Genomic DNA, 11,935 nt, shown 5'->3' with positions numbered 1-11,935 from the left:
AAAGAGTCCATTGAGATATCACCTTTCTCAATGCTAAGCCTGGCCCTGAGACTGACCTCATGAAGCTGGCATCTAGCTGCAGGGTGAGAGACGGACTGGAACATCTGCCCACTGAAGAGAAGAATCTGCATTAGTGAACACAACCTTCCTTTTGCCTCAGAAGCTACAGAGGATGTCATGTCTGTGGTGGCAGAGGAAGAACAGAGCTTGAGGAGCCCGGAGACAGCAGAGGGGACTGCAGTCTGCTGTTAACTGGGCCTGGTGCACACAGGAAGGGAAGGGCATCCTTAACTCCCTTATTTCTTCAATGCTCCCCACTGTGCACTGCTTAAGTCTTGGGGAGGATCTGGGTCAGGTCTGTCAGCTCTTACCAACCTTGTAAAAGACAAGAGGTTTTGTGCTCTTAGGAAAAAGACCCAGGCTTCGTGAGGCCACCTTAGTAGGAACAATGCCTACTACTCATCCTAATAACAGGTGATGCTTCAAACAAACAGGTGCAAAAAACTCTCAATTGCTTATTGCACATGTTCTTCCCTCAGAAAATGCCCATCAAACTGGAGGAAAAGGAGACACTGGAAATAAATTCAGATGTTTTATTCTGTAAAGCACATATGCACATACTTCAAACACAGAAAATTAACCAGGGAGTTGAATGCCATAACAGATCAGCTTCTGACCATCATGCAGCAAGATAAGTGAAGTGGATCCGCTGGCCCTCATGACCCCAGTGCCTGCAGGAGGGTTGAAAACCAGTATGCTGAATCCTGACACACCGCCAGAGAACACGCAGCAGAAATGGCAGGTTCCTAACGATGAGAAAACTTACAAATAGAATCAAAACTGATTCGAGTCATACAGTGACAGGACAAAAGGGAAAGGAAAGAGATCAATATGATCTGAACAACCATTTTAACAGTAAGTTGCTGACCTCTGAATGGACCTCCAGTCCAAGATGCTCGAGGACAAGCCAGTGCTACTTCCCCTGAATGGCAAAGGGCCCCATCTATGACCCCTTCTAATCCTGAGTCCACCAGCAAGAGGAAGCTGAGGACTGAGCTTTGAATGCATGTGCCCCAACAGTAACAGGCCCCTAACTTCCTGAGGGTCTGTGAAAGGCTCTTGGCCCAGGGCCTCTCCTCTTCCCCAGCCTTCCTTCACACACCTGCCTGTGTGTTGCTTTAAATCTTCGAGAATTACCTGCTGTGGTGAATGTGGATTGTAAAGTGTATGTCTGGCCTCAGGACAAGACATACTGCCCAAGTACTTCTGGCACTTTCTCTCCCCATGCCTAACGTGTCCCTCCCCTGGTTACAGATTCCAGCACTCCCTGTAATTAAAGCAAGGGCAATTAACACTGGCAACTAGCTGGATGGAACAAAGCAGTGAAACTGACCTTTTTCACTTGTCTTTTTCCTTCTACATTACTCTTCCAGTTATGAGTCTATCCCTACAACTCCACTTCATTGGGAAGCTATTAACTCAGTAGCAGTTTAATCTAAAATAGGATGGTTCAAATGATACTGACATTTCTAAAGGCCTGGCCAAATGGCTTTCTCAATCTTGTCTCATTACACTCTCAAAGTCTCTCAAGAAAAAACTAAATTAACAAATTAGTCATCCATCATGTAAGCAACTCACATCATACCAAAAAATAAAAATAAAAACTGTATAGACAAAAACTGTTACTGTGCTTGAAATGTACTGAAAGGAAAAAAAAAAAAAGAAGAAGAAATACTAACATATCAAACAGCTACAATGATTACTTTTTAACAATCTCGATAAAAGCCCACAACTGTTTTCCATTCAAAAAGACCTGGTATAAAATGTTCTGGGTCAATGAACTTCAGGCTGCAGAAACTAATTCTAACTTAGAACAGACCTCAGACCTAAAGTGAAGGGAAAGAAGAGATGGTGGTCCTGTCCGCGGTTTTAACTGCCCTTCTGCTCTGACAGTGCCTGGGAGGACACAGAAGTCATCAATGACAATGAGTTATTAAGGCAGAGTTGTTGAGAAACACAGCAACAACACACCAACAGGGACTGGAGAAAATAATGCACACTTCTGTTTAAATGTCGGAGGACCAGAGGGCAAAAGGGACAGACGAACTAGGTAATCAAACATTTCTGGTCCTCCTTGACAAAAAGCAAATCAAAACTGCACCCTTCAAATTTCACAGGCGGAGTTTTCACGATATAGTAGTTGCCTTTCTCCTCCTGAAGATGTGTTGGTTATATAAAAATAAATGGAAACCAAAAATGAATCTCATTTCCAAAAACAAACAAGAAACCCTTTCCTGACCACTACGTTTCATTCTCTCTTCCTATATCACTGTCTGCAGGCCAGAAGCAGAGCAGCGAGCTGTCACTCTACTCTAGGACCTCTTACTTAATTTGTAAGCTATTTCGGTGAGGAAGCTGCTTTAACTTTTATGTAGAGGGAAGGAGCAACAAAGGGAAAAAAGACAGAAGAACATTCTGTGCCAACTTGAAAACCAGGTTCCTCACCATCCACATGGAAAATGAAACTTAGATCTTTACCATATAGGTGATTTTTAAATATTTCACTTTTTACTCAAGATAAAAGCACAAGTCTGTCCTAACTAGAGTAGTATTAAAATGTGACTATTTTATTTTTTCTTTAAAAAAAATAACAAAAACAAAAACAGAAGATAGGTATGCTTCCTTGCAAGCAAAATGAAGTAAAAGGTATCTTTGTTGTTACTATAATTATTAAGCCACAGACACACAAAATCCACAAAATGGATTGGTGGCTTTGGAAATGCAGTATCATATCAAAGGTGCAGACTGTTTCAAACATTCTGTACACATTGGGCTGAAACAAGAACCAAAGCAAACCTCAACCCCACCAGCAGTGAGACGCCTGTGACCTTGGTTAAAAACACCAGGACTTGTTCCCCTGCAGCAGGACACAGGAGCTCTCTAATATTATGCATATCTATCCCAAGTCCACAGGCCCCCCCCAGGTGAGGCTGAAGAGTTCCGTCTGCACCCAGTGCCAAGCACGTGCATCGTGGACCAATTTCCAAATAGATTTTTATAAATATGTACAAATCAGTTACAGGCACTTGAAATGTCTTTGGCTGGAATAACCCAACGCTGCAAGATCATGTATTCACAGAGTGGCCAGGCCCTGGCTGGGTTCAGCAGGCAATCATTATGGTTCTCAGTCTCTCTCAGAAAACTGGAAGCTGCAGGATCAGGCTTCAGCCAAAGCCACCTAGAAGAGAGCAAGACAGGCAATCCAGTCTAACAGTGAGGCCCATGAGGGCTCCAGCAACCTCCCAGAGACCAGGACACACTGACTGCATGCACTGATCAGGTGGGGACTTATTCAGCCCCTTAGAAAACAATTTCACCTAGGCAGGAATTACTAGAAGTCTAAAGTCTTCTGCAAGCAACACTTGACTTGTGGAACCACTGCGTTGAGAGGTGCAGAAAGCAGCCCACTTGATCAGTGGTTCTCCAAGGGGGCTTCAGAGCACGTGCCATGGTTGGCACCTCTGAACTGCTAAGGAGCCTGGGTCTATGGCTGAAAACCCAATATCACAATTCAGGGTCAGGTGAAGACTACTTGTAATGAAAAGTCAGGGATAGACTTCTTTGGAGAAATGGTGCTGCTCACAATAAGTGGGGTAAAGAACTAACTGGGAATATCCATATACAGAATACCCTCCAGCAAAGTGTTGGGCCAGACTCCATCCCCAGCTCACCTACCTTCTCGGAACAAAATTCAGGATTGCTCTGACGCAATTTGCTGGGTCTGCCTTTGATAACAGCATAGCAAAACATGGTTATCACCATCACAAACAGGAAGTAACTGGTGTGCATGAGATGCAAATTTATTAGTGAACGGTCATCCTAAATAAACAAGAAAAAAACAGAAACATCTGCACTGAGTTCTGAATGACTTTAACACTGAGTTTCTGAAGCTGGGATTCCCAGCTCCAGACTGGCATCAGCCTCACTCTCAAGCTGAAACATAGGCCTCGCTTGTCATCATAACCCCACAGCTGACGCCCATTCAGTGGAGGCACAGTGTCTTTCAGCAGTGTGTCACCCACTCCTTCCTCTGCCTGGCCTCTAGCCCACACTGCCCACACCCCACCTTCCCAGGCCTCCTCCCTGTGGAGGCCCAACACCTGTCTTTAGCCCCCTCTCTTCTCTTCCCCCAACTGCCTTCAGGTTGAAGGCTCCAGCCTGAGTCCACCAGAAGGGCCTCGGCACTTCACCCTCCCCAGAGCCAGCTTCCTTCCTTCTGCATTTTACCATTTTCGTAAGTTCCTTGCTGACCATGTTGAGGTTTGTTGGGTTCTTTCCTCTGCAACCCCCCATATGCAATCTATCACCAGGCCCTGCTGCTTGTGGGAGAAACCCAGACATGCTTCCATTCCTTTTCCTTCCCATTTACATGTCCCAGGTGGCAGAACCATCTTTTTAATGCACTGCTTTACAAGTGCCTTGCTGCCCAACAAAGGCAGTGACTATCTGCCCCAGGAGAAAGGCTGAATGCCTCAGCTAGGCAGGGAGGGCCTTCTGGAACCTGGTACCTGCCCACCAGCCGCATCTCTCCTGCTCAGTTCTGGAGGTCCCTGACCTACCAACTCCCACACTTGATAAAAATGAGCCATAGAGGCTAGGTGTGGTGTCCATACCTATAATCCCAGTGACTTGGGAGGCCAAAGCAGGAGGATGGCAAGTTCAAGGCCCGCCTGGGCAAATAGTGAGATCCTGTCCCTGTCTCAAAATAAAAAATAAAAAGGAGCTGGGGTTCAAACCCCAGTGCCACACATACGAACAAGAGCCACAGAAAAGGGAAAGGGCCAGGCCTAAAGAGAGAACTCCACCTAACGTCTGAGAACAGCAGTGCAGCCTTCACCAGGAGGAAGCTGGCATAGCACCTTCTCAACCAGACAGCAGGGCTTTCTCTTCCTTTCCTATTCAGACTACAACACCTCGCCCAAGACTCACACCTCCTCCAAGGCCTATCTTTCTGAATTCCAAACAGAACTATCAATTGCTCCTGGTGACACTAACCACATATTCTGTGAATGGTTGCAGGCATCAGTGAGACCATGCAAACATCTCTTGCAAGCCCTACAGGTTAGGGAATAGCAGTTGCTGGGCAAAACAATAAAGAAAATAATCAAATTTTTCTTAGCCAAAAAGGTGGCCTGTTTTTCCAAATCTCATTTATTCTACCCAGGACAACCTCAGCTGGAAATCTAGAGTTGCAGGGACTAAGCTCACCCTAGGAAGTAACCAGGGCCTACACTCCCCATTCAAGGACACACACACATTTCACTTACATCTGGAACAATAACTGTAAGCTTGGGATTCAAAGCATGGTAGACTTTTCCGATGGCTCCCTTGTAACACCAGAAGGGATTGTAATCTTGAGCATATTTTGTGTTGGCATCCCTGGCTGTCGTGAAGATCTTGTACCAGAGTGTGGCATTGCTGTAAGTGTCAGGAACGCAATGCGGTGGCTGCCTGCAAGCAGAGGGAAAGACCATCAGTGACCCATTCCCGCTGCACCAGGCATCCTCAACATGATACATGTGGGAAATACACATGCTTCTTTGGGATGAACACATTATGTGTAGTTTCAGTCTTATTTTTTAAATAAACATGTAACAGGAAAACTACAGGCACTTGACATCTGGGTGTTGAGCAATGGAGTCTTGCCTTCAGAATTCAACTCACTGTCACCTCATATCTGATGTGGCCACTGATGCTCCTTTTACACCTACTCTCAAATTACCAAAATTCTTAGTTACAACTCAAAGCTTTACATACAAACTTTTGCATTAGGCATTATTCATTTTCTGACCTCATCCTGCAAACCTCCAAATGTCTAAAATAGATATATGCCAGTACAATTCCTCTGTATTCAGCACAGAACTCTTGTAAGTATAGGATTTATCTTGCGTATCTCACATATTTCTTTACAGATCATTATCTCCTTTATATAGAGAGAGGCACAAAAGCCCAAGAAAGAACACCTTAAACATAAAGCGACACCGATGCTCAGAAAACTGCAGCAGGTTTCAGAAATAAAAATGTGTTTAATAGAAAGTAAGGTCCAATTTACACCCTCAGATGTCTGGAATGGCTTATCAGACAGGAGTAGAGATACTTACACGGTCACGGGGAACACCCCAGGGGTGGCTGTGAGGGTCATGCAGGCTGTGAACACCACCTGCTCACAGTGACCATGAAGGGCACAGTCATCTGAGCTCCAAGCTGCAGGCAGCGTGAAGGTGATGTTTATCTCCTCGTGGGCTTCCCTGCCTGTGAAAGACAAACCCATTTTTTTTTTTTTTTAAATAATGGCAAGAATTCATACATTCTTCTCTGGGATTCAAGGGAGTCATGAATATAAACCCACCCAGGAATTACCTGCCACCTGCCTTTGTGGGAACAGTCCTGATCCCAAGTATGAGACCTGTTCAACTAGCAGAGCCACCAAGTGGCACACGAAGAGATGCCCCTTTTCACCCAGGGCCTGAGATGCCAACCAAAGCCAAGGCAGCATCTGCACTGGAGAGCTTGGTTAGGGGAATTTGCGTTGCTGTTCTAGACCCTGCAGCACACAGCATTCTCAAGTTGCTTCTGTCTGCTGACTTCATTTGTAAGTCACCAATATCCCACGAATGTGGCCAAAGAAGGGTTAATGTTCCCTTTTTACATACAGAGGTCTATCAGATTTAAGAAAGATATTGGGACTGATTAGTGACAGAGCTTAAACTAAAAGTTCTATATTGTGTGAGAAGATGATATGCATGCTTGCTACATGGAAAACCCAGAAGTCTTCATTACCATGGGATTAGCTCTCAAACAGGCAACAGGAGACAGGCAGGCACTACAAATTCCTTTAAGGACTTTACAAAAAAAGTTTTCAGTAAACAAAGAGTCAAAGGTTAATCTTCCAAGAATCTCACATGAAGCCTTTTCTGATTTTTCCACTTCCAATGCCTTTTTGTCCTCCAGAACCATCAGTACCTCACAGGTGTAGCATTAGTCAAAGGACAGTATCCATGTTTTGTTTTTATAGGTGTTTAGTTTTCATATTATCTAACAAGTGCTTATATAGCATTTCTTTTGTGCCAGAAACTATTTTTAAGTGCCTGATAGATATGTTAACTCATGTTATTTTTGTCTCTTCTGTAATCCCAAAATTCCAAGGGGAGCAGGTCAGATCTTAGACTGTTTCTAGTTCTCTCAGCAGCTAGCACAGGACTAACAATGGGCACTCAAACAATGCTCAGGTATGGTAGAGCACCTGCCTAGCATGCATGAGGCTCTGGGTTCAGTCCTCAGCACTGAGCAGGGAGGAAAGTAGACTAAAGACAATGTCCTCATGGTAAGTACTGAAAATTCCACAGGATAGACTCAATAAAAATTATGTGTTTGTACACACAATTGAGTCTTGAAAAACATAAGGGTTACCCTCCACCCAGTAGAAAGTTTGAATATAACTTTTGAGTCCCCAAGAACTTAACTCAGTCTTGCATTGACTGGAAGCTGTACAGACAATGCAGTTGATTAGCACAGGTTGTGTGCTGTATCTATAGTATACATGTGGACTGACACACTAGTACAGCGAGATCACGTTTACAACATGCTGAACTACTAGTGAAGAGAGGACTGCTCACTCAGCAATGATGAGCGCCACCCAGTATCTTAACTTATATGGATACTTATAACACTTGAGTTCAAAACAGCAATAAGAAAGGACTATGAAATCATTGCAGTGTGCACTACAGTTAGTTTTATGCAGTTAAAATTTAATGCCACGTTTTAGGTTTGCTCACATTTCTCTTGTCTGCAAATGTCAACACATACAATTCTGTTTACAAAATGCATTTTGATAAATTTGAACTTTTTATAAAAGACATATTTTAAGGTAGTAAATTATTTTTAAAAAATTACCAACAGGGCCAGGGATGTGGCTCAGTGGTAGAACGCTTGCCTAGCATGGGTGAGGCACTGGGTTTGATCCCCAGCAACACAAAAAATAAAATAAAATAAAGGTATTGTGTCCACCTATAACTAAAAAAATATATTTTTTTTAAAAATTTACTAACATATCTACAATTTTTATATTTTCTTCAATATTTCTAGGCTACACAGCTCATCTATAAGTTTTTTCAAATTGTTGCAAATCTCCACCAACCCCCCTGCAAAAAAATCCAAGTAAAATCAGACTGCTGTTCAAGGGTGAATTGTAAGACCACAAACAAACTTTACAGTTTTTTTTGTTTTTTTTTTTTTGGTGTGTATGGTGCTGAAGCTCAAACCCAAGACATCACAGATGCGAGTTAAGTGCTCTACCACTGAGCTACACTCCCAGCCCATCAGTTTCTGATTTTAGTTACAAGCTTTTAGAAAGGGATTACGTTATGCTCAGTACTTTACTAAGTGAAAACATGTGGTACACATGCTTCCTTCTTGACCTCAGAATTTAAGCTCAACAAAAGGAGACACACATGCAAAAACAAACAGTAAGATGAATAGACCCATATGTGGTTGACTATCTCGTACACACCTGAAAGTCCAATCTGATGTCCTAAAATGGTCGAGTACAGATGGGTGACGTTGCGAGAGTAGCCTCCGAAAGGTTTGAGTGGGTCCAGGGTTAGGGTGATTGCAACTGAGATGTTAACTGGGCCTGAGTCCTCCAGGGTCTGGGGGGACTGAGTGGACACTTTGGACTGCCCACTGGTCATTGTGCTCTCCGGAGTTGAGGTGTCATTTGATAGATGCTTTAGTGTTTCGTTTTCTGATACGCACAAGTCCAAATCATTAAACCGCAGCAGAAAAGTATTCCAATCCTTCAGTAAAGTGAGATAGAGAGAAAGAAACATGAGCAGTCCCAGAGTCTCCTACCGCAGGGACACAGTCATAACCCTCAGTGTAGTGACACCTCACAAGAGAAGCCCATGATGTGGAGTCAATCGCTGCACCACCACCATACACTGGCAGGACAGTGCAGTCTGCCTACTCACTGCCACATGCACACCAAAAAGAAAAACTACTGTGCCATGAGACAGCAAATACCCTGTAAGATTAAATAAGCACTTGAGAAAAATGTGTTTTTTTAAAAACCCAGCTTATTATACTTTTAAGAAGATCTAGCTTCAGAATCAAACTTAAAAAAAAGTACTAAATAATAAAAGCACTAATCCAAATTCATTTCAGAGTTACAATGATAATTTTTTAAAACAATTCCTCAACAGGTTAATTCTACATACACTGCTTTCTCTTCCTAGAACACAAAACAGCAGTAAAGCCCGATGCTCATCTGGTGCCTGCTCCCACTTTAGGAAGGGCACAGAGTGTGTTTGCAGTACTGTCCTCTTCCTGTTCTTTCTCTTTTTTGCACTGCTAGGAATAGAACACAGGGCCTTGTGCAGGCCAGGCAAGTGCTCGGCCACTGAGCTGCATCCCCAGCTCCAGACTTCTCTCCTAACGTCATATCCTGCTGTCATGCATCAATGATTTAAATCATAATACAGTTTTTAAAACACAATTGATTATATCATAGAGAAACAGATGCCAGTATCTATAAAGAACGCAACAAGAATCTATTTTATTTTATTTTTTTAAGAGTATGTATTTTATTCTTCCATTTATATGAGAGAGAGAGAATTGTAATATTTATTTTTTAAGTTTTCGGCAGACACAACATCTTTGTTTGTATGTGGTGCTAAGGATCGAACCCGGGCCGCACGCATGCCAGGCGAGCGTGCTACTGCTTGAGCCACATCCCCAGCCCAAGAATCTATTTTAAATTTAACAGAAACCCAGAGATTTTTTGCAGGGGTAAGAGGGTAAATGGGGACTGAATCCAGAGGCATTTAACCATATCCCCAGCCATGCTTTTTTTTTTTTTTTGGAGAAAGGGCCTCACTAAGTTGCTAAAGCTGGCGTTGAATTTGAGATCCTCCTGCCTCAGCCTCCCAAGCCACTGGAATTAGAAGCAAACAGTATTAATTGTAAAAGCATTTGAGTAATCCCCAGGAAGTCAGGAAATCTATCTTATAGCATTCAATACAACTGTATGTTGACATTTACTAAGATAAACGGATATATCATATGTCATTTTTCCTAATGCCTACAAACTCAGTAGAAACATCAGGATTGAGAAGTGAACATTCTAATCTTATCCCAGCATATCGCAGACATGAAAAAAAACCAAGGCCCAGAGCATATTAGGGGCTCTCAATTCCACTGTTGAAGGAAGAATTAAGTTCTGATTTGCAGCCCCAAATTTTCCCATGCATTCCTGCCTTTCCAAATCCCATGCTGAACGGCCAGCCAAAGCCAACGCCAGGAGCCACTTTGACTATCAAGGGCTCATTGCCCAGAATAAATCTTTTTTTTTTTTTAATTTTTTTTAGTTATAATTGGACACAATACCTTTATTTTGCTTATTTATGTTTATGTGGTGCTGAGGGGTATACCCAGCACCTCACATGTGCTAGACAAACGCTCTACCGCTGAGCCACAACCCCAGCCCCCAGAATAAATCTTAACCATTGGCCTTGGTTGCATATTCCACAGGAGTTTGAGCTCTGCAAGTAAGAAATGCCAGGATGTAGCAGAGATCTGATTGTGACTAGAATGTCCATTTTCAGCTTTAATGTGATTATAGCAACTTTTAAGGATTCAGGTAGAGACAAGAGAGAGGAAGAATTAAGTCAGCCAATATGTGCCCTGATAAGAAACTCTTTGAAAGGGTTCCATAATAAAAATAGCTTAAACTTGTTACTTGACCTATGTAAGACAGTTTGTGTGTGAAGACTGTCCCCACTGCCAAGATCACCTCCGATCTAGAATGCCAAAGAGAACAAGAGAAAGCCACAGACCAATTTCAGAACCCTCTCTCTCCAGCACAAGGCACACAAATGCACACTCAGCAGAGCAACACTAACACCCCAATCTCACCCACATCCACCAGTAGGCAAGCAGGAAGAAAGGTGTAAGAGGAGACGCTCCAGGGAAGACAGACTCTGTTCTACCACCCAAACCACTTACCATTAATCCAGCATCATCTCTACTCATTAATTTAAAAAATTAATTCACTTCTATTAAAGAAGAACTATTAAATTTGTTGTTTTCTAACATATAAAATACACAACTTTCAAAATCTGCACTACATGTGTCCCAACTATTATATGCCTAAAGATTAGTGCCCCAATAACTTACTTAAATTGTTGAAAATGTACAATCTAAATGGCAAGTTTATAAATAACTGAAGATTTCCATGATTAAAAAAGATACATATATTTGGAAATAAGATCCTACTTTCAAATTTCTTTAGAACCCCTTCTTGGCCAATAAAAAGGCCATCAGAACAGTTGATAAAATTCAATGATGACGTGTGACTTTGAAGTACCAAATTTTCAATTTTTGCAAATAGCAGTGAGCAACTTAATTATAAATATCAAAAAAGTGAATTCTCTAGCTTCTTGAAACAAATCATTTTAAAAATATACTCTCCAAACCACCTCTGTTTTATTGCTGAAATATTAACCAGCAGCATTATTTAAATCAAACAATAATATTTCCTAACAAAGTGAGTTGAGGGGTGGAAGACAGAAAATTCTGAATAAAAACCCATGTTTCTCACCAGGAGCAAAAACTCACAACTAAACAAAGACATGCAGAGAGCCAAGAGGCACTTCTCCACCCGTAAGCCCAAGAGAAGTTAGAACATACTGACCTCTGCCATTTCAGGTGACTTGATCTCCTTAATCTTGAAGAAATAGCCCAGGGTCAGGAACGCTATTGCCATGGCACTCACGCTGATCATGAAGACCACCAGGGGGGGCCGACTGCTGACATGCAGCTTCAGGCTCTCCAGGGGGCTGGCGCTCAACATTATTGTGACCAGCTCCACCTGAAAGAA

General features: G+C 42.6%; 1 protein-coding gene across 2 annotated transcripts in view; it reads right to left on the bottom strand.

Annotated features, from left to right (window-relative positions):
- Positions 1-579: 579 nt before the first annotated feature.
- Positions 580-11,935, bottom strand: part of TMEM248 (transmembrane protein 248) — a 32,086-nt gene continuing 20,730 nt past the window's right edge. For both annotated transcript variants that reach the window (XM_081299250.1, XM_081299251.1), the window contains exons 2-7: positions 11,750-11,926; positions 8,570-8,855; positions 6,162-6,312; positions 5,328-5,511; positions 3,736-3,879; positions 580-3,238 (exon numbers count right to left, since the gene is read on the bottom strand). In XM_081299250.1, coding sequence (XP_081155376.1) covers positions 3,218-3,238; positions 3,736-3,879; positions 5,328-5,511; positions 6,162-6,312; positions 8,570-8,855; positions 11,750-11,908 — 945 coding nt within the window. In that variant the 5' untranslated portion in view covers positions 11,909-11,926 and the 3' untranslated portion in view covers positions 580-3,217. The remainder of the gene's footprint in view (positions 3,239-3,735; positions 3,880-5,327; positions 5,512-6,161; positions 6,313-8,569; positions 8,856-11,749; positions 11,927-11,935) is intronic.

The sequence above is a fragment of the Spermophilus citellus genome, assembly GCF_964194105.1.
Source record: "Spermophilus citellus genome assembly, chromosome: 6".
Classification (NCBI taxonomy): Eukaryota; Metazoa; Chordata; class Mammalia; order Rodentia; family Sciuridae; genus Spermophilus; species Spermophilus citellus.
Note: the sequence above shows the minus strand (reverse complement) of the source record. Positions and strands in the feature narration are given on the sequence as shown.